We start from the raw sequence: 23,170 nt of genomic DNA, 5'->3' as shown, positions 1-23,170 counted from the left end.
ATTTATTGCTAATACCCAATGCAAACTGCAGTAAAAAATTAAACTCTACTTGCAATTTCAAGGTTCTATTTTTTACATACCAGTTCATCTTTGCTTTGATTCTTACAAGATAATTCTGTATCCATAGGTACATCATTGGGATCCCCCTCCACATTTTGCTTCTCTATAACAGATGCATTAGCCACACTGAAGATCCCATGGACATTAACACGTACTTTAACCTTAACTTTGGAATTGTCACCATCATGTTGAGGACCAACATTCTGAATAATGAAATGCCCTAAACAAACAAAACACCAGTAGATGTTGGCTTACAAGAACACCCCAAAAATGGATTCATTGTTTTATTCACAGTTATTTCATGACTGACAATTCTTTAACATAAGTCTGTAGATAAAAACAGGTTGCTTACCTGTAACAGATGATCTGGTAGTGGTTCTGGACATTCATAATTGTGGGTTCTGCGCCTGCGCAGATCAGCTTCGGTTAGAATTCGTTAGCTCCTAGCAATGCCCATAACTGCACTGTGCATGTGACTGCAGTACCCTCTAGTGGCGGTTGGGCGCCTTTTACTCAGTTTCTTGATGGCTGACTACTGATAGGTGTATGTCAGGTACCTGAACTTCGATGTGTAAGAGCTTATGTTGCAATGGGGATGGACGGGCGGGTTTTATGAATGTCCAGAACCACTACCAGATCATCTGTTACAGGTAAGCAACCTGTTTATCTGGGTAGTGATTCTAGACATTCATAACTGGGGGGGGGGTTGAATTACGAGCTTTCTTGTTGGTGGTGGGTGCCACAAGCTATTGCAGAACTCGCTTGAAGACCGCCCTTCTGAATTCCGCTGCGGTGCGGAAGTCCACTGCATAGTGCTTAATGAAGGTCTGGGCTGATGCCCAGGTCGTCCCAGTGCAAATATCTTCAAATTTAATGTCGGTGAGATGTGCCGCAGAGGTAGCATACGCTCTGGTGGAATGTGCACACAGCATGGTCGGCGGAGTAACATTTGGAAGTTCATAAGCTCGTTAATATTTGTGTTTAAGTGAAAGTCCGTCAATACCTTAGGCCTAAACTCAGGGTCTAGGTGCATAACTACGCAGTCAGGGTAGAACTCTGTGTAAGGTTCATCTACACGGAGAGCCCAAAGTTCACTGACCCACCTTGCAGTGGTAATGGCCACTAGAAAAAGTGTCTACAAAGTTGCCAATTTCAAAGTTGTCCCAGCCATCAGCTCAAATGGCGGTTCCGTAAGTGCTGCCAGAACTAGTGATAAACTCCATTTCTCTGCTGGCGGTTGAACTGGAGGATAAAGGTTACTGATTCCCCTGAGGAAATCCTCACAGGGTGAGAGAATACAGTTTTGCCATCCCACCCGCTATGGCAGACAGAAAGTGCCGCCATATGAACCCTTATCGAGATGTTTGCAAGACCGTCGCTTTTCAAGGTGCTGAGGTGAAGAAGGACATCCTTGAGGCTAGCCTGTCTGGGTAGAAAGCCCCTTGAGGCAGCGTGAGCACAAAATCTGCATCATTTAGCCCTGTAGTTACATCTCATTGACGCTTTTCTGGTGTTGAGTAGGATTTTCTTCAGAAGCTTATCCTCCATGCGGTCAGACTCAGAATTGACAAGTCTGGGTGTAGTACGCAGCTGTAGTCTTGAGTGACCAGATCCGGCCACCAAGGGAGTCTCCTGTAATTCCCCTTGGATAGTCTGAGTAGTTGCGTGAACCATGGTTGCCTTGGCCACCATGGCGCAATTACAACGACCCGAGAATGTTCTTGTAGCAATTTGGCAACCACCTTGGCCAGCAGTGGTACCAAAGGAGAAGCACAGAACAAGCTCCGTGTCCATTGGAATTGAAAGACATCACCCTTGGATAACAGGCCTAGTTAGATCTACTTGGGCTCTCTCCAAAGAAAGGAAAAGATGTTCCACAATTAATGGGTTTAACTCCCACTCATGTTGATGTAGTACTACGTCTGTGCACATGTCCCTGCTCAGGGAGTCTGCTAGGCAATTCATGGTCCCTTTGATGTGTATCGCAACGAGATGGATCGTTTTGGGAATACACAAGTTCCAGTTCCGAAGACTGAGATTGCATAGAGACCTGGATACGGTTCCACCCTGTTTGTTTATATAGGCTCTGGCTGTCATACTGTCCATTTGTAGTTGGACTACACGACCTGTTACGTGGTCTTGGAATGCTTGCAAAGCTTTGTAGGCCACTAGGAGTTCCAAGTAGTTGATGTGATATTGAGCTTCTAATGGAGAACACAAACCTTGTGCCATGCGTTTGTTCAGGTGGGCCCTCCACCCTGTCATCGAGGCATCCGACGTCACCATAATGGTGGGTCATGGTGTTTCGTAGGGCACTCCCCTTAGCAAGTTGTCCTGCTCCTTCCACCACCGTAAGAAGGTTAGTACATTCTTCGGAAGCAGTGCTTTCTTGGTTTGAGGTTCAGTTCGTGAGTGGTATGCTCGAAGGAACCACTGTTGTAACATGCGTAGTCTCAATCTCACATAAGGGACTGTCGTTGTACAAGATGCCATGAGGCCAAGCAGTATTGTACTTGTACCCTTTGTAATGGCGCCACCTGAGAAGAGTTGATTAGTGCTCATATGAGCTGGTAGCAGTCCTCTGGAAGATACGCCATATCACCATATACAGCCGTGCCCCGATGTAGTGCAGACAAGTGGATGATGTCAAAAACGACTTCTTCCAATTGATCTGGACTCCTAGATCTTTCAACAGAGTCATCACCACAGATATTTGGGCCAAGAGTTCCTGTGGCATCTTGGCTGTCAGAAGCCAATTGTCTAAATAAGGGTATACCAATAGGCCGGGCATTCTCAGATAGGCCACTATTACTGCTACACATTTCATGAAAACCCTTAGAGCGGTGACCAGTCTGAAGGGCAAGACATTGTATTGATAGATCTCTGTCCCCAATGTGAAACAGAGAAACTAGAGATGACTGTCCCTTATCCTGACATGGAAGTACGCATCCTTCAGATTGAGCGTTGCAAATCCATTGTTCTCCATGGAGTAGTGGAAGGATGGCTTGCAATGTTGTAATTCGAAATTTCTGTACCTCTATGAACTGGTTTAGCCCATGAAGGTCAATTATGGGACGTATGCCCCTGTCCCGCTTGGGCATTTGGAAATATCGGGAGTAGAATCCCATCTGGCTTTGAGCCCACTGCATCGGTGAAATGGCTTCCTTCATTAGCAACTGCTGCACCTCTTCCTGTAGCACTGGCGTCTTGGGAGTAAATTTCACACCCGTGAAGGGAGGGATTTCCTTGAACTCCATCGCATAACCTGTTGCAATTATGTGGAGGACCCACCGATCCGATGTTATATGGTGCCATGCTGGCGCGTAGCTGGCCAGTTTGATGGTGATCTCGGGTGGCATCAAGGAGATGTTTTTCCTTAAGTCGGTGTTTTGCATAATTTCTTTGTAGTGGCTGTTGCAGTTGTTGCTGGGTGCAAGCAGGCTCAGGCCCAGATCAAAGCTGTTTGGGTTGCTGCACAGCTTTATTATGCCCGGGTTGGTTAGACTTATTTCTGTTGTAAAATCATTTCCTATTGTACCGTTGATATTGCCGTCTGTAATCCTTGCAGTCCGCTTGGCAGTAGAACTGCTGTTTCAGTTGGAACTGCTGGTAAGGTTGGTACCTGGGGCAGTGTTCTTTTGCATTAGAAAAGAGTGTGTGGTCAGTTTAGACGCCATTGTTCAATTGTTTTGTCAGTCTTATCCAAGAATAAACCCTTCTGGGGTACAAATCAAATGGGAGAGTCTCAGTGCGGTCCTTCATCTCCTGTTGGAGGCCCGTCGCCCTCAGCCAGGCATGTCTCCTTAGCACAATGGAAGAAGTCAAAGTCCTTGATTCAGACTGGGTGAGATGTTTGGCATTTGGCAATTGCTGTCTCGTGGCTGTAGCTGTCTTGGCAAAGGTAGCCTCAAACTGTTTTACAGAGTCTGCTGGGTCTAACGTGGTACGCTGGTCATAAAGGTTTTCCCAAAGGGAGTGGGTATACTTAGCTTGACATGCAATGTAATTTGTGATCTTAACTGAAAGACAGGCTGTGGAATAGGTGCGGCAGCCTAGCACATCCAACTTCCTTCCCTCCTTATCAGCTGTAGTAGTGTGCTGCCGGGCTCCCTTGGATGTAGCTGCGCAATCTACTACCCAGGAATTTGGTGAAGGGTAGAGGTACTCATGTTTGTCCTCCTGAACATGGTAGAGAGCCTCTAGGCGTTTAGAGGTAGGCGTTGAAGTCTGGATTATCTCCCACTCTGACTTGGCAGCTCCCGAAATGTGTGGCAGCATGGGAATGTAGACTGGGTACAACCCGGCGGCTGTCTTCATCATATTATAGATTGGATCGTCCAATTCTGTGGCCTTCTGTTTCAGTTGTCGACCTAAGACATGCACCATCTCTGCTACCTGCTGGTGATAACCCTTCATTTCCTCACTGGGTGAAGTTGAAGGAATAGCAGCCACATTAGAACAAGAATCTGGCAGATTCGGGTCTTCCGGGTCCTTTGGATCAGGTTCAGTTGAATCCGAAATATAGCTATCCTCGTCGTCGCCATCATCAGTAACGGCGATAGGTGAGTGTACCACAGGTGAGTTGCCCACCGCAGTAGAGGTCACACGTACCATTGGCAGAGTACGGCTTGTTTAGGTGGCCACCTGGCAGACTGCCGCCACCACTGGCCTTTGGGGATAGTCAGCTTGGAGAGACACAGTACGTTGTCTCGGCCAGTGTGCAGTGGTCTGGACAGCAGAATCCGTCTGTTGCACAGGTAATGGAGACGTTTGTATTGCAGACTCTGTTCTCTGTTGGTCCGCTTGCAGTTCGTTCCTTTCCTTCAACCACTCTGTAAAGAGGGAATCTTCTTCTTGAGTGACTATGTAGGCTTTGTCCCAACCTCCACGGAGGTAGAGTCCTGTGACTGGCGTGGCAGTAGCTGAGAGAGACGGGGTCTTGGGTATGGCACTCAGGGTGTCGCTATCTCGGAAACCCATGAACATTCCACGAACATTCTGGTTGACAGTGTACTCCCTTCTGGGTCCAACAAACGAGCAAGCCGCCTTGAAGCAAGATCCTGTATTCCCATAGGGGTTGCAGAGAGTACTTCCACGTCATCCTCACAGGTGATTCCACCTGCACTGCAATAGTTCTGTTCAACTTTGACGTCGAGCTCCATGTCCACAATAACTGCAACTGTTTGTTGGTCAGAATCAGCATCTCTTTGATGGGTCGACGTTGAAGCCCTCTGTGACGATGCCAAAGTACTTCCGGTAGACTCGGGCATCAGTTTCAATGACAACAGGACGGGCTGTGGCTGTACCTTCAATGTTGATTGCTCCCGTCCCGTCGAATGCTTCAACGTCGACCGATCTCAATCTGGAGCCCTCGCCCTCTCTCGATCTTGTGTTAGAGAGCGATGCGTCGATGGCGACTGACACGGAGTTGGCGCTGGGGACGAGACTGCTCGGTGTTGAGGTGTCTCCAAAGTTTGAAGGTTCGATGACGAGGTGGTGTGAGTTGAACCGTGGCCATGGTGCTCGTTGTGCTTGCTTTTTTTTGGCAGTTGGCCCAGCACTGGAGGCTTAGCCCTCTTCTTAGGGCTAGAGTGGGGGCCCACCAGCCTCTTAAATTCCGCTGTGGACTTCGAAGTCAAGGCGGTTGACATCGAGGCCTTCATTGCCATGGCCATCTTTGGTCCCGCTGGGACTTTACCCTGCGTCTCCAATGCAGGTCCCGGAGTTGAGGAAGTAGTAGGAGTCTTTTTAGGCAGAAGCGCTTCCTCCATCAAATACACTTTTAACCGTGCCTCACAGTTTTTCAGCGTCTGTTTGCGGAAGGTTACACAGACAGAGCACTTAGTGGCATCATGGGCCTCTCCCAAACAAAACAGAGGTCGTGGCTGTCTGTAGAGGGGAGTTTACCACGACAGTTGGAGCACTTTTTAAAAGCAGTTTTCTCCTTACATGATTTCTGCATCGCACTCACCTGTAGAGTTTCATGTGGATTGTCATTCGTTCCGAGGTCAAAAGGGAGAGGCCGAGAACTTCGCCAAAGCCGTGGGGAAAATCAAAATAGAATCATCATCCGTTCCGTGTCAAAATGGGTGTCCAAGATTTTGTCAAGTCCCAAGGTTTTTCCAAAGAGTAGTCAAATCCATCCCCGTAGTCGTAAATGAGTAGAGATTAACTTTGCGAGGAGCAAACTGTTTCCAAGGACTGATCCGAATGGCGGTCAGCAAGAAACTGAGTAAGAGGATGCCCAACCGCCACTAGAGGGTACTGCAGTCACGTGCACAGTGCGGTTATGGGCGTACGCAAGGAGCTAACGAATTCTAACCGAAGCTGATCTGCGCACGTGCAGAACCCACAGTTATGAATGTCTAGAACCACTACCCAGAGTTTAGGGAGTCAGCAACTGGCAACTTCTGGATTAAATCTGGCTTAAAGGGAAGTTTGCTGCTGTCTACTATATTGTTAGCCAGAAGAACTTTTCTTAACCCCTCCCCCAAAAGACTAGGAAGGGAAACTGCTGATGCAAAGCTATTGCAGGAAAGCGAGAAGATAAGATGAGAGCAAAGCTTGTAGAGGACACAGAGCTGTAGCCGATTTGCCAAAAGACCACTTTGTAATGTGGGCTATTTCTCTACAAGATCTCCACTGCTCATTAAGATAATTAGGAGGGGTCAGACTTCAGGTGCCACCAGTTTATCTGGTGGTGATCTAGGATTGGGCCTTCTCAGTTGTTGCCCCTGGGTTGTGGAACACGCTCCCTGTATAATATATATATATATATATCCTCTTATATCTATTTATCTTCCTTGGAGACCTTCAGGAGAGCCTTAGACCCATCTGTTTTAGCCTGCCTTTTAATGATATCTAGTTTTGATTTTAATCTGGTTTAAATTTTTTAAATTTTGTTTTATTGTGTGTGTTTTATTTTAATTTAAACCACCTTGAGCCACTTTAGGAAGGGCAGTATATAAATTGAATAAATAAACAAATATGCCATTTGGCGGAACATCGGTGAATACTGCTGAGCACTTATTACTACAAGCCAATGTCAGAAAGTCTAGCCACCTAATGGCACAGCGGGGAAGTAACTTGCCCAGGGAGCAAGAGGTTATTGGTCCAAATCCCCACTGGTATGTTTCCCAGACTATGGGAAATACCTGTATTGGGCAACAGTGATATAAGAAGATGCTGAAAGGCATCATCTCATGCTATGCGGGAGATAGCAATGGTAAACCCCTCCTATATTCTACCAAAGAAAACCACATGGCTCTGTGGTCACCAGGAGTAGACACTAACTCGATGGCACAACTTTATTTAAATGTCAGAGGGTCTATGATGAAAACATACTTGAGTTTAGTTATCCAATTAATTTATTGTGGGATTTTAAGCACATGTAGTTTAGGTTTAGAAATTAACTTCAAGCAGGTTAAGTTTTTTTAAATGGAAGTCAGTCTTCCATACTATGCCTTGTGCCAGACATCACATACCATTTACAGCAGGGCTTCACAACTTCAGCCCTCCTGCAGATGTTGGACCACAACTCCCATAATACCTGGTTATTAGCCACTGTGGCTGAGAATTATACGAGTTGTAGTCCCAATGCAACTTGGAGGGTCAAAGTTGTGCAGTCCGGACTTACAGCAACTGAATTTCTAACACTCTTGCCATTATAATGTACAAGAGAAAAACCACAACACAAAATAAAAGCAAGATACCACTGGGTTACAGAGAATTCATATAAATCAACCTAGGATTCTAAGTTTACTATAACGAAAGTAGCAAGTTCCATCTGATATGTAATAATGAATGCATACCGAAAAGCAAGAGTTGTAGAATTATCATTAGTGAACTTTCTTAGAGAAGAAAAGCTGTTTCAACATCCAAGTGTAACTCCAACCCAAAATGGGCTAATTAATACTGCTAGAAAGAACTGAAGACACTGAGGGAGATACACTAAGAAAGCAGAACCAGCACAAATAATGAGGCATGTTCAACTGCTCCAGAAGCAACCGACACTATTACTGGCAAGGTCAACAAGAAAGTGAGGCACTGCCTAGTGTGGCAGCAGCAGGATTTTGCCCCTTCACTTCTTAACTCAGGCAAGCCACAACAAACTATAAGGGAAGCAACCAAGAGTAACCATTCATCTTCTGAAGTGGGCGGTCTTCTGCTTTTGACAATACAATAATTAGGTATCCCTGCTGTAACTCAAAGCAATTACTCCTCTGCTAAGTATTGCTGGCATTTTTAGTGCAATTAATTTAATTATATTTGTCAGTCAAACACTACTGAAGCTTTCTATGACTTCTGTTACAGACACTAGCCTACATCTTCCGCAGTGCTACAAGGGCAGAAGAAGGGCTCTGCACTTGCAGAGTGGCAGGAACCTAGCTGTGTTCAAGGCCTGTCCAGTAGCCCAGTGTGGGCGGAGGGGGGAGCAATTGTTGCTTCTTTCTCCTCCTTTAAAAAGCCCCTTTGGCTGCCAGGAATGTGTCACTGTGGGCTGCACAACCCTCAAGGTCATATTCCTGGCAGTCAAAGGGGCTTTTGGACAGGGGAAGAGAAGTGAAAATTGCTTTCCTTCCCTCCACACTGGCTGCAGCACAAGACTTCCATGCAGCTAGGCTTCTGCAGCTCTGCGAAGGTGGAGCCTGTCTCCTGGTCTTGTAGCACTGCAGAAGTGGTCAGCCAGTGTATGTTGAGCACATTTGCAAATTTCTAGGGGGTTTTTAATCTGTAAAAAATTCTTAAAAATTGAGGAAGGCCCAAAAAGCTATTTTAGACACACCCAAATTTTTGGGCATACCCAGTGGAATTTTAAGGCCGCCTACCTTTTTTTAAAGTGGCAGGCACCCAAGTCTTATCACAAACTGCTTTTGAAATGCTCCTGATTTCCAAAATAAGGCTTACTATGCATTATGGTATAATCTTGGAATTCAAGACCTATATCTTTAGAGAGAGATGGATAGTCTCAATTGAAACAGAAAAATATTAAAAGTATTCAAGGGCAGGACATAATAGAAGTTCAGCACATGTGCAAGGATGCACAGACCAGTTCTGAGATAAACGGTAGGGATGTGCACGGAACCACGGAGGCGTGGTCCGGCACTGGGGGGAGTGTGTCTTTAAGGGGGGGTGGTAGTACTTAACCACCACCCCGCTCTTCCCCCTCTGGTGCGGGACTTTCCAAAAACGTTCTTGGGGCGGCAGAGTTCCTCCCTGCCACCCCTGCCCCTGTCGTTGTCTTCAAAGAGTTAAAGTAGAAAGAGCTGGCGCCACGCATGCGCCCTTCACGGTGCGCGCTCATCTCCGCCACTGGCAAGAGCGCCAGGAATGTTTTTGGAAAGTCCAGCACCGGAGGGGGAAGAGTGGCGGGAGGGGGGTTAAGTACTACCGCCCCCCCTTAAAGACACACTCCCCCCCCGCCAAACCGCCAGAATTGCGGACTGGTCCGGAGGCCTTTTGTATGGCTCCGGACCGGTCCGTGCACACTCCTAATAAACGATGGGGTGTACATTTCTAAACTTTGTTATGCAAGTATTAAAATACTTGGAACAGTGACCTTCTTTTCAAAAACAGAACACTGTTTAATGTCATGCTCAAAAATTAAAGAACGTTTACCTATTCTTGTATCAGGATAAGGAATGTCATGTGGATGAGTATAAAATGCTTCCAGCTCAAAAGGTTCCTTCTTGTGGAAAGTAATAACTTTTGAGAATGGAGCAGCATGGTTTCTGCCGAAAACTTCACATTCACTACAGAAAATAAAATGGTCAACAGTTAAATCTAAAGGGACAGTTAAATCACAAGTGATAAGCAATCATAGTAGGAAAAGTGCAAGATATGAGCAATGCCAAGATAAACTCTATGCATTCCAAATAATAATTCTAATTATTTTGTGTTTAATAATTATTATTTTTGTTTTGATTGTTTTTAATGTTGTTTTAGAATATTGTTTTTAAAAAATGTAAATTGTTGTGTGTTAAATTTCTTGTTTTTGGTTTTAACTAATGTTTTAATGTTTTATCTTCTTGTAAACTGCCCAGAGACGTAAGTTTTGGGCGGTATAAAAATATGTAAAATTAAACAAACAAACCAACAAATGTATTTGTCAGGGCTGTGCAAAAAGAGCAGTTGTACAACCAGCGCTTCTGCAAATTCCCCCATTTGGAGCAAGGGGAAAGTTGGTGGAAGCACTTGTTGCATAAACATCTTTTACAAAACCTTATGCGGCCTTTGAAGGCTGCAGCTGCCCTGCAGTTCAGTTCAACAAGTCCATAATGCTGCACTGGATGTTGGCCAGTGTCTCTGTGCTTCAAGTGTATATATACTTATTATACAAATGTGTATATGAGTTACCAGTGTTATATTCACAAAAACTCACAACGTTGTTTTTAAGCTAGAAAAGTCCCCATAGTATAGCAAAATCTCCCCATCCCCAATTTTGTCGGGGGGGGGGGATCATGTGAATGTGGCACCTCTGCACTCCCAGCATATGAATATTTACCACTTACTGGAGAAATTTCTGACCACAACTCTTTTGGGATGACAAGCCAGAGAAAACACATTTCAGCCCAAAGCATCTCTGAGAATCAGTGGGAGCACTTAGTGGGAGCACTAAGAGAAGAGAGTAAGGAAGGTGACCTCACTAAGCACCTGGTAGGGGGTGCCTCGAAGGGGGGGGACACCTTTCAGGGAGGGGGAGAGTGCCCTTACCCCTCCCTGTTGTGTCTCCCCCACCGGCACTCCATTTTAAAGGTGTCCGTCAGGGTGGCAGCCTACCTCCTGGCTGCCCCGGGTCCTCTTCTGCTGGAAGCAACAGGAAGTACCTGGAGTGCATGATGTTGCGCGTGCACCAAGGCTGCTGCCCTGACGAACACTTTTAAAATGGAGCACTGGCGGGGAAAATGCAACTGGAAGGCTAAGTGCACCTTCTCCCACCCTTAAAAGGTATGCTCCCCCCCCCCTACTTTTGAACCGGCCAGACAGCCAGTCATTCGAACTAGTTCAGAGGCCCTTAAAAGGAGCACATCCCTAGCAGGGGGTGGCTTATCTCAGTTGTGCTGAGCTGCATAGGGGCTCTCAAAGGCTTTGAAGCCTAATGTGACTGCCCCACTGCTCCTATTCCCCATCCTCATCTCAAAGTTAAGGAGTAGGAGGTCAATGATGTCATCAGGGGACACCTCTTGTCCATGTCATGCTGATCTTCCAGTCACTCACTAGAGTGGAGATGGATGCTTCCAAAGGAAGCATGGTAAACAGATTCCTGGACTCCGTTACTGTCCTAGCTTCCTTCTCTGTAAAGTGGGAGGGTAGGAAGTTACATAGTTATTTAGGATGCAAAGAGATTGCCATCAGTTTCGAAAGGATGACAGAAATCCATCTTCCCATGTCAGAGCATTTTCACAAGCCCATTTCATCAAACAAAATGAAGATAAAGCCTCAACATGTGAATTTCTACCTGTAAAATTATTCTTTCTAGCTCAGACCTAAGTTTATAACTTATCCTATTCACATACATCAAAAGTATGTATCATAGAGCAGAGGGCAAATCTAATCCACTTATTTCCTTATATTTAGACATATTAACTACCCTGCTTCTTAATGGCTTTATACCCTTTTTCTTCAAAGCTCTTACCCAGTTCCTTCCTCATAAGATGACTGCCACCTCAGAGTAATTGAATAAGGAACAACATCTGTGATGGAAAATTCACGCACTTTAAATGCTGGAGAAAGAATTGCACACTAGAAGAGATCAAATATCACAAAGTCATGTGATTAATACACATTTGTCATATGTCTAGTAGCTCTTATGAAGCATTAAGCAAACTACATTTTAATTTCACATAATGATTATTCTCTCCCTGTTCAAAGACATGCAGGACACAGGCATAGCTTATAAAAGAATCCAGATATAGTCAGTCCTATTTCTGAAACTAGAAAGGATTGTTTTTAAAAATAAACTATAAAGTAGTATTGTATCAGTGCCTTGTAATAGGTAGACACAAAAAGTACTTTCTCACTATGTCAGGCATGAAAAAAAGACCTTCCATTGCAATTACAGCATGCCTTTTTTTTGTCAGAGTACCACTCCCAGAAATGTTATTGAGTAACATAATATTATGCATTCTTACCTGTAATGCACAGCCCCTTGCAACAGCTTCATCTGCATTTAGTGTGGTACTTATATCTTTACAGAAGAATTTACTAATCTGTTCCTTCACTGCTGGGATTCGAGTTGCTCCACCGACTATTTCTATACTGTATATATCTTCACGCTGTAGTTCTAGGAGACAGACAGAAAGACAGACAACTGGTTACCATATTAAAGAAACCGCAATATTTTCTCCTACAAAATTGGACTTGGGCTCATCTGAGAGAAAATACTTAGTGCTGGAAGGCGAGGATGAAGATGCCACACAATTCCCCTGTGTGGCCCTTGTGTTGCCAAACACACTCCCCTAGCTACACAATTGGAGAATATCCTTGTTAAACACAGTTCACAACCCTTACATTTAGTTTGGCCCCAACACAAATTTTATTTATACACCACTTTTCAACAAAAAAAGTTACCAAAGCAGTTAAGCTACAAAAAAGAATAGGAATAACTAGCTGACTAGTTCTCCCTGTCTCTCCTCTCCCAGTCCCATTTCGTTCTCCCCCCCACACCCACCCCGCAGCCAGTTTTCCCTTGGCGGCCAGACCAGTTCCCCTCGGGTGGCTGCTGGGTGGCCGCCGCTTCCCCTGCATGAGCGTTTCTCCTCCCATCCCTATCACTAATCCGCAGCTCTCTTGCAAGAGCTGCCACGCATGGGATTAGTGACGGGTACGTTTAAGAGAATTAAATATACAGATAGAAGATATAGGCAAGAAGTCAGTTTCCTGTATAAACAGGTTGCTTACCTGTAACAGGTGATCTGGTAGTGATCCGTTGAGTCCATAAGTGAATGGGTTCTGCGCCTGCGCAGGCACCTCTCGGGCCGACTAGGTAGCTCCTCGCGACGCCCAACCGCCTTTCTGCACGTGCTCCTGCATTCCATCTATATAGTGCGGTTGGGCGTCTTCCGTTAGTTTTCTGTGCAGACCGCCTTGTATGCGCAATCTGCCAATTGATGAATCTACTTCTGCAGTGGGGATGGCTTCTGGGCGGGTCTTATGGACTCAACGGATCACTACCAGATCACCTGTTACAGGTAAGCAACCTGTTTATCTGGATCGTGATCCGTTGAGCCCATAAGTGAATGGGTGATTAGTTAGCTGACCCTCTGTGGTGGTGGGTGCAGAAGAATGCCCTCTAAGGCAACACCCTTTTTAACACACTTCACCCATATTCCGCCTGTCGCGCCATGCGCAGGTCCACTGCATAATGTTTTATAAACGGCTGTTGCGATGACCATGTTGCAGCAATACAGATGTCATCCATCTTAATCCCTGACAGATGAGCTGCCGAGGTTGAGTAGGCTCTAGTAGAATGAGCCCTTATAGTTTTTGGCGGCGTTACATTCTGCAGTCTATAAGCCAACAAGATTAGTTCCACTAGCCACTGGGCAATACGTTGCCGAGACACCGACCTCCCCTTGTTCCTGCCTTTATAGGCCACAAACAGTTTGACTTTCTGTGCTCCTTAGTCCCCTTCAAATAATACAGCAGTGTACGACGCACTTCCAGAGCATGCAGTGCCTTCTCCAAAGGAGACTGAGGATCTTTAAAAAAGGTTGGCAAGACTATTTCTTGATTCAGATGGAACCCTGTTATCACCTTTGGACAAAAGTTAGGGTCCAACCTCATCACCACCTTATGTGGGTAGAATTGTGTGTAAGGTTTGTCCGCCCTTAGCGCTGACAATTCCCCCACTCTCTTCGCTGTAGTTATTGCGATCAAAAATGCAGTTTTTAGCGTTAATAACCGCAAACTAGCCTCATGTAACGGTTCAAAGGGTTTCTCCGTTAATGCAGAAAGCACCAAAGACAGACTCCACTGCTCCAAAGGTCTCTTAAGTGGAGGGTAGAGATTATTCAGCCCTTTCATGAACCTTTTACATTCGGGGTGAGTAAATACTGTCTTTCCATCCCACCCCGGAAGTCTCGAGGATAGAGCAGCCAGATGCAGTTTCAATGATACATTTGCTAGGCCCTTCACTTTCAGGCTAGTTAAATAAAGCAGCACCTGGCGCACAGACGCCATCCGTGCTTTGAATCCACTCGCCTTTGCATATGCTCTAAATCGTTTCCACTTACAGAAGTAGCTACGCCTAGTAGACCTGCGCCTGCTATTTAACAGAATTTTGTTTAAAAGTTTATTCTCCACACTGTTAGTTTTAGGGTCTCTATCTCTGGGTGCAGTACCCTGCCCCCTGCCATCTGCAGGAGATCTGACATTGCTGGTAGACGGTAATGCTGCCCTCTGCACAGGCAAAGCAGCAGGGCAAACCACGGCTGACGTGGCCACCACGGGGCCACCAGTATGCAGTCTGCCTCGTCCCTTAGGATCTGTGCCAACACCCGATTTAGGAGAGGCAACGGCGGGAACAGGTAAAGGAGCCCTTTGCTCCACTCGTACTGAAATGCATCTCCCAGAGACCCCACACCTATTCCCGCACGAGAACAGTATCTCTTGCACTTTTTGTTCCCCTCCGTGGCAAACACATCCACCGCAGGGGTGCCCCAACGATCGAAAATCTGTCTGATACAGTCTCCCTTGACCTCCCACTCGTGTCTCTGGTTGTTCAGAGTGCTCCGACTGAGAGCATCCGCCAGGTGGTTGTCCACCCCTCTGATGTGAATCGCCACTGGATATATGGCATGGGCGATGCACCAGTCCCACAACTTCATCGACAAGGTGCAGAGTGTTGGAGAAACTGTCCCTCCTTGTCTGTTTAGATAAGCTATAGCTGTAGTATTGTCCATCTGGATCTGTACCACAGATCCCCTTAGTTGTGGTTCGAAAGCTCTTAATGCCAAAAATGCAGCCATTAGCTCCAGATAATTGATATGGTATTCTGCCTGATGAGGCGTCCATTGACCCTGAATGCAATCTCGGGCGCAATGCGCACCCCACCCTTGTAGGGATGCGTCCGTTGTGATCCACACTTTCGGAAGCAGAGGTCTGAACGGTACTCCTTGTAAGAGATTTACTCCCTTCATCCACCACTGCAAGGAAGCTTGTACACCCCTGGGAAGGTGCAACAGCATGTTCTGGCTGTCCACATTGAGACGGAAGTGGTTCAAGAACCACCGTTGAAGGGGTCTCATCCGTAGTCTCGTGTAACGAACCGTTGTGTTGCACGAAGCCATCAGGCCTAAAAGCCTCTGGATCACCCTTGCTCTCTGGTCCGGTTGGTTGTGGAATAGAGTTGCCAACGCGATGATCTGAATGCATCTCTCCATCGGCAAGAATGCCCTTCGTTGCTCTAAATCGAGGATGGCACCTATGAAACTGAGTTTCTTTCTTGGGGTCAAGTTGGACTTTTTCCAGTTCACATTTACCCCCAATTCCTGGAGAAGATGTAGCATCGTTTGAATTTGAGTCTCCAACAGTTTTCTGTCCTTGCTCACCAGGAGCCAGTCGTCCAAATACGGGTAGACCACTAGGCCCTGAGTGCGAAGGAATGCAACTATCACTGCCACCACCTTGGTAAAGACTCTTGGAGTTGTTGATAGTCTGAAAGGGAGGACAGTATATTGGTAAATCGTAGTCCCCACCGTAAAGCGTAGATACTTTCGGTGATTTTCCTGGATGCCCACATGGAAGTAAGCGTCTTTCAGGTCTAACGTTGCCGCCCACTCTTCCTGCTCCAGAAAGGGTAGAATCTCCTGCAACGTCGTCATTCTGAACTTCCGGGTCCAGACAAAATCGTTGAGGTCTCTCAAATCCATGATTGCCCGTATCCCCCCATCCCGCTTGAGTATCTGAAAATAGCGGGAGTAGAATCCGGACAACCTCTTCGCCCACTGCACTGTCACAATTGCCCTCTTTTCCAATAACACCTTTATCTCTTCTTCCAACACTGGTGTTGATCTCGTGAAACGGAGCCCTGAGAACGGGGGTAGAGTTGTGAACTCGATTGCATAACCCGTCTCCACAATCCTCAGAACCCACTGATCTGATGTTATGTTGTGCCATGCCATAGCATGGCTTGCCAGTCTGATGTCTGAGCTGACAACTACAGGGCCGATGGTAGTGGTCCTGGCAATTGTGTCTAAGTGTAGTGGGCTGACACTGCAATCAAAACGACTGCTTTGCAGCCTCCTTGTTGTTATGACGATTATTTTGGCTTTTGTTTCTATTGCTGCCGTTGTTGTTGTTGTTCCGGAAGCCTCTAGATCTCTGGTAGGGCTTGTTCTGTCTCCTGAAGCCTCCCCTATCTGGGTAACGATATGGCCTTTGTCTATTGGGATTGTATGCTCTGGAGCCAGTTGTTGAGGTGGACACCATGAAAGTTTTTGCTGTAAATTTAGATTTTTTCAGTGTTTCCATGGTAGTGTCTGTACTCTCATGGAAAAGACCCTTTCCATCAAAAGCCAGATTCTCAACCCTGTCTTTCATGTCTGGCTGGAGAGATGTTGCACGTAGCCAGGCATAGCGACACATGGTGACTGCTGTCACCATGGCTCTGGATTCAGTTTCAGCTAAGTGTTTGAAAGTACTAAGCTGCTGTTTTGTTACTGCGGTCGTCCTTTCGTACACCTCATGGAGCCTAGTTTGCAGCTCCTCCGCGGACATGGAGGTCGAATCATGGAGCAAATTGTCCCATAGGAGGTGAGTGTACCTCGCCATACACGCTGCGTAATTTGCAATTCTGATAGCTAGACTTGAAGTAGCATACAGCCTGCGGCCTAACACATCAATTTTTCTGCCCTCCTTATCTCCAGGAGTCGTGTGTCGACGGCCGCCCTTGGATGAAGATGCACAATCCACCACAATGGAGTTAGGATCCGGGTGTTGCAGCAGGTAAGTGTCCTCTCCATCACATATCCGATACAAATTTTCAATGCGCTTTGAAGTTGGATTCACTGAATGCACCGTCTCCCATGCTGATTTTGCTGCCTTTGATATAGCCGGTATCATGGGTAAAGATACTGGATGCGAAGCCTTTGACTGGAACATCATGTTGTAAACAGGGTCGGTAGACTCAGTATCTGGCAGCTGCAGATTTAACCCCAAAGCCTCTGCCATCTCTCTGATCATTACATGGTACGCTTTGAGTTCTTCAGTTGGGGATTTCGAAAGGCGAGGTGGTACTTCAGGTGGAAGCTCTGTCTGTCCACTGCCTCGATCAGAATCCGTATCCTCAGTACCATAGTCCTGATGCACTGACCCAGGAGAAGATTCTCTGGACGATGGGCTCTGTGGTGGCGGAGTGCTCTTTCTCTTCCGCTTCCCACTTGGTTTCTCCCTGTGGGCAGCGGCTGCAGGTGGATGACTCTCTTCCCGAGGTTGTGGGTCGGGTTGTTGCGCCTTCCACCTTAAATATTCCGCGTAATCATGCGGGAGTGTGTGTCTGAACCCACACGTATGCGAGGGTTGAGTTGTTGGATGGCGTATGCTGTCATCCAAATACCCAGGCAACGGTGGTACCACAGCCAAGGGTGACTGGATCAAAGGTTCTGCTGCCACTCTTGGGGAAAGCGATGGAGTCCTTGGATGGGGGAGCGCCGGCTCCAACTCCACTTCCTCTTCCCCTTCCTCCTCCTCCTCATCCAATCCTGCACTCACAAACCCTTGGAATGTGGATTCTGCAGGGGTGTTTGGATCCGATGCCATCAGGCTCCTGAGTGCCGAAGTCGCACTTCTATCAGAGCGGTGGCTTCCCTGGTTCCGTGGAGTCGAGGGAGACTGTTGAGGAGTGTGTGCAGGGGAGAGGGAGACGCGGTGTACAGTCTCTCTCGGCGCCAAAGAGTCACGGTTGCTCTTCGCCTTCGATGTCGATCTCGATGTCGAAATGACCCCGGTGTGCTCACTCCTCGATGTCGAGGGCTTCAGCGTCGAGGGTGATGGTACCGATGATTTGCCTTTTCGTTCCTTTCTCGATGTCGAGGGTGTCCTCGACGTTGAGGCTCTCGGTGTCGAGACCGGGCTTGAAGTTCGATGCTCTGTATTCCACTCACCCTCCGATCCCTGCACCGAGGAAGGTGATGGGGTTTTCAGCCTATGCCCAGTCTTCTCACCTTCATGCCCGACGCTTTCCTCTCGTCGATGTCTTTTTTCCTTCCGCTTGTGCTCCTTCGAAGAGACTTCCAAAGGTCTCTTGAAAGCTTTATCAGACACGGTTTTAGACTGTACTGCGACAGCTCCGTGACTCCCTGCACCCGATACCGCAGCCGATGTCGATGCCATAGTCGATGTCGACGGATCTACAGGGCGAGGGGTCGGCGGGCGGAGTGCGTCTTCATAAAGCGCGGCTCTAAGGCGCAACGCCCGATTTGTTCTCGTTTGTTTCAAGAATGGACAGCAAATTTTACAAGCTGCCGTGTTGTGCTCCTCACCGAGACACAACAAGCAGGCATCATGATGGTCGGTGGATGGCAACTTTGCCCGACACCTCACACAACGCTTAAACGTAGTTTTATTCTCCATTTTTCGTAAGCAGTCCGTCTGTAAGCAATCCGAACTGTAGTTCGTCAACACCGTCCGTGAAGCAATTTGCAAAATTCAACAACAATCCAAGTAAAGCCAAAGAAATCAGTCCGATCTGTCGTCTAAATTAGTCCGTTAAACAAGTTTCCGATTCCGTTTAGCAGTCCAGGTAAAGCCAGATAAATCAGTCCAATCTGTCGTCTAACTTAGTCCGACAAGCCAAATATCCAATTCCGTTTATCCTGTCCAATATTCAATACCAATTTTCAAGCCGTATAAGTAAAGTTTGTTATTTCTGTCTACCGAGGAGCCCACACGAGGTCTGAACGCTGTGGCGGTCAAACAGAAAACTGACGGAAGACGCCCAACCGCACTATATAGATGGAATGCAGGAGCACGTGCAGAAAGGTGGTTGGGCGTCGCGAGGAGCTACCTAGTCGGCCCGAGAGGTGCCTGCGCAGGCGCAGAACCCATTCACTTATGGGCTCAACGGATCACGATCCAGATCCAAAGGTTTTGCAGTCTAAAAAGAAATACACAGTAGAGACTAGCCACAGCCACTGGAGGGATGCTGTGTTAGGGTTGGATAGGATTAGTTGCTCCCTACCCGCCGCTAAAAACAAAGACAACCACCACTTTGAAAGGTGTTTCTTTGCCCAGTTAACCAGAATTTGGCCTGTTGCTCAAATCCCAAGCCATATGTTTTCAGCGAGAAATCAATCAAAACAAGGGAGGCTCAGCATTAGCATTCTGAATGGTCAGACATCTGAGGCCACATGTCCCAGCAGAAGTCCACCAAGAACCAGATGGAGCCCCGCAATTGCTGTACTGGCAGTGACAATCAAGGAGCAGCTGCTAGCAACCTACTTGCCCTCTCCCTCTGGGAGCGGAGGGCAGGCAAGTGAGCAGGCAGTTGGTCAATCAGTTTCTGCTGCTCCACTTGTCCGTCTTCACCTGGCAGCAAGGAGAAACATTAGCATCCACTGCCTGTTCTAAATTGGGAGTTGGGATGAGTGGGGATGGACAGTGAGGGTTTCTTGCCCATGAGCTCCCTATCCATTCAATGTTGTGTATAAGAACCTCATGGCAGATATTATCTACAGGGCATATAATTGTTTGAGTATGACAGCAATATTATACAACATATTATAAGGATGTGGAAGGGTTAGTGAGTCAGTCATAAGAAAACCATATGTCACGGAAGAAACTGCCTTAGGCTTATTTCATGGTCATTTTAAAAGTTCTAAAATTCATAGCTACCACATAAATCCTTAAACCTCTGTACTCTGCTATGGATAAAACCTAGCAACAATCTCATCATGCACTTCAGAGCCCACCCTGAGGTCCCAACATTTCCAAGAGGCTCTCCAAATCACAGCCTTGTCAACAGCTTTACTAGCTAAGAGCAGATTAGCTTCAAATTCTTTCCAAATAAGTCCTTACACAATACAACTACAACACTTCAGTTTAATTTCAGTTAAACCTTCTAGTACAGGGAACATTTTGCATACTAGCTATTGTTGAACTACAACTCCCATCATTCCCAGCCACAATAAAATGTGATTGGAGATTATGGGAGTTGTAGTTCAACAACAGCTAGAATGCCCAAGGCTGTCTACACTCGTTTTAGCAAAAATATACAAAATATATCCTGGAAGACACAAGAGGCCAAAGACTGGCTCAAAGAGTATTAATTGAGTGTCCTTTTAGTCTTCTGGCTACTGCAAAACTAAAGTTTATATAGTTTCTTCAGAACACACACAAGAAACACATAATGCATTTTAGCCACTAAAATATCTTGATAAACAAGAACCTACCAACTATTTCTCATTGTTTTGTAATCCGTTCTTTGATCAATTACAATAGTGAGCTCCGTGTGGGGCTGCCCTTTAAGACTGATTTGAAACTTCAGTTCCTATAGAATACTCCTCATTAGAGCAACCTAGTACCAGAACACTGTCCAGTTTGGCTCAAAAACGAATTCAAGAAAACTCAGGCAGGAAGCGACATTGTGTGGACTTTGTGTTTTGCACAGCAGTGTTCTGCATGTAAGCCAGGTCTTTTCTATAAGCTTTGAGGTAGCTTACATTAAATTGTTAGCAAGATTCCAATGGTAGTGGAGTGGGTGTATTTGTTCTAGAGGGAAATTTTTAAGGCTGGTATATGTTGATTGAATTCTCAGATACATTTAACAATTCTTAATTTAAAAGCTAGCCCAAGACTGACAAGCAGAAGTCTTAATCTAAGACATCCAAGTTGTTCTTACTGTAGATAGATTAGGTATCCAAAAAAAGCTGAAACAGCTTTTTTTACTTACTAGCTTGATCCATCACTGCTCTTAAAGGAGGTTCTATTCTGGTCAGAAGAGATGCACACAACTGTTCAAACTGTGCCCTATTTAAAGGGAAAAGGCAAGTTATGAAGGGGCAAAGGCAGAACTAACTCATCATTTTACTCACACATTATGCAAATGAAAACAATACCTGTTCATCTTACTAGAGACATCAAGATCATTCATGAAGCACTCTATGTTCATCGGGAGATCAGAGGCATTGGCACTCATGAGTTTCTTCAGTTTTTCACACTCCTGATACAAGCGCAGCAGTGCCCGAGGATTGTCTTTCACATTCAATTTATACTTAGTCCTAAACTCCTCGCAGAAGTAATCTACCAAAACTTCATCAAAATTTCTACCACCCAAAAATGGGTCAAATGTCGTAGCCAAGATCTGTAAGGTAAAGATGCAGTTTGTGACAGTAGTTAAGAATGTAACGTTATGATAAAGCACCGAACTGGCTCACGCACATCCCTATCCTGTAGAAAATCCTAAGAGGCATTCATGAGTTTTAGGTTCTTCTCCATTTTTTTTTAAAGTCAGGAAAGCTGTATGAATTGACATTTTAGATGGTCTTGGTACCTATTTTCTAAAATATCACTTACCAAAATAATACTTAGGATCCATTAAAGTTAGATGCTGTCTTAAAAACAAACAAGATTTAAGGTTTGCTCCTCTAAGCAGTGTTTCCCAACCTTTTTCATTCTGAGGCACATTTACTCTTTACAACATTTACAACCTTTTTCATTCTGAGGCACATTTACGTCCCTCCCAAAAGGAGAGGGAGCTCCAAAAGCAGCTGACACAGAGGGAGGCAGTGTGGCACACCAGCCAGTGCCCGTGGTACACTGGTTGAGAAATGCTGCTCTATAGGTTCTCAGAATACATATATTTTTATATGTCTAAAATGCTTACTAGCTCAGTTGTCTGTTATAAAATAGAGACAACCTATTTAGCTAAAGTAAGAGCTGAAATGCATGCAGTTTAGGTGTTGATCCTTGACATCTTCCCACTAAGACCTGTGCCTTAAGAAAGTGGACTTTCTTAAATCCACTGAGTGCCAAAAAGCAATATAAGGATGCAGAAGATTTATATTCTCTGACCATTAAAGAATACAGAAAAGCTTTGGAAAATAGTACTGGACAACATCCAGATTAGAGCTTCATCGGGTTTTTCTGTTATGCAAGCAGAGGAAAGGTAATCTCACCTTCCCTCTGGAGCTCTCTGGGCCTCCTGAAACTATTTCCTTGAGGGTTCCTCAACCTTCAGGGGCATAGTGCCAGCATGATGTAGTGTTGGACTAAGTCCGAGGAGACCCAAGATCTAATCCCCATTCAGCCATGAAACCCAGAGTGCCTCTGGGCCAATCATTTATCTCTCAGCCTAACCTACCATTTTGTGATGATAAAGATAAAGCATGTACACTGCTCTGGGCTCCTTGGAGGAAGAGCAGGATATAAACATAAAAATGAAAAGGCACATGTGGCTGCAGAGGGGAGGTGAGATCACTGAAAAATCAGCCTTCTCCTTTGCGCAACAGAAAGTGCTGGCACATCAGCAGAATTATAGTCTAGATGTTGGTTAGTGTCTCCATCATAAAAGGAGCTTTGGCTGATATAACAGCAAAGGAGTGGACTACACAAAAGTATCAATGCATTATTAGAAATGGAAGATACAAATAAATCAGAGGGAACAGTCACAATATGAAGTATTGCTTTGCTATAGCAAGTCACAGGTTTCCCTTTCCCACAGCATGCGGATTCTTGGTAATTGTGACAACATCTTCCAGTCCTTTACCTTTCTGGATTAGATACGAACAACAAATTACCTTCAGTTTTCCTTTGTTAAAAGCGCAAATGGAAATTTGGTATGCAGAGTGTCCCATATCTGCAAAGACCACATTCCTTGGTCTCTCCTCCAAGGTTGGTAGATCCTGTTTATAAATTCCATAGGCCAGTGCAACTGCAAGAATGAGTAAGATACGTTTTGTAAAAACAGGAGTAGGTTTAAAAATAACTTTTAGTTATGAAAAAACTTAGCAAACACACAATCTTCAAGTTCTTCTAAGCAGTCTCCTTTACTTAAATTAGAATAAGCTATTTTCAAAGAGTATATACAGGATCCATATGCCACCATGCTTAGTTGCAAACATGCGTTAAAAACAAGACAATAAAACAGATTATCTCAAAAATAATAGGTAGT

General features: G+C 45.7%; 1 protein-coding gene across 1 annotated transcript in view; it reads right to left on the bottom strand.

Annotated features, from left to right (window-relative positions):
* The window catches only part of HSPA4L (heat shock protein family A (Hsp70) member 4 like), an 81,322-nt gene that overhangs the window by 33,554 nt on the left and 24,598 nt on the right, over positions 1 to 23,170 (bottom strand). The window contains exons 6-12 of the mRNA XM_053258613.1: positions 22,797 to 22,930; positions 21,117 to 21,361; positions 20,951 to 21,027; positions 12,192 to 12,343; positions 11,696 to 11,802; positions 9,679 to 9,812; positions 81 to 280 (exon numbers count right to left, since the gene is read on the bottom strand). Of these exons, the coding sequence (XP_053114588.1) occupies positions 81 to 280; positions 9,679 to 9,812; positions 11,696 to 11,802; positions 12,192 to 12,343; positions 20,951 to 21,027; positions 21,117 to 21,361; positions 22,797 to 22,930 (1,049 nt within the window). The remainder of the gene's footprint in view (positions 1 to 80; positions 281 to 9,678; positions 9,813 to 11,695; positions 11,803 to 12,191; positions 12,344 to 20,950; positions 21,028 to 21,116; positions 21,362 to 22,796; positions 22,931 to 23,170) is intronic.

The sequence above is a fragment of the Hemicordylus capensis genome, chromosome 5 (genome assembly GCF_027244095.1).
Source record: "Hemicordylus capensis ecotype Gifberg chromosome 5, rHemCap1.1.pri, whole genome shotgun sequence".
In the NCBI taxonomy this organism is placed as follows: Eukaryota; Metazoa; Chordata; class Lepidosauria; order Squamata; family Cordylidae; genus Hemicordylus; species Hemicordylus capensis.
This window is presented reverse-complemented; position numbering and strand designations above follow the sequence as displayed.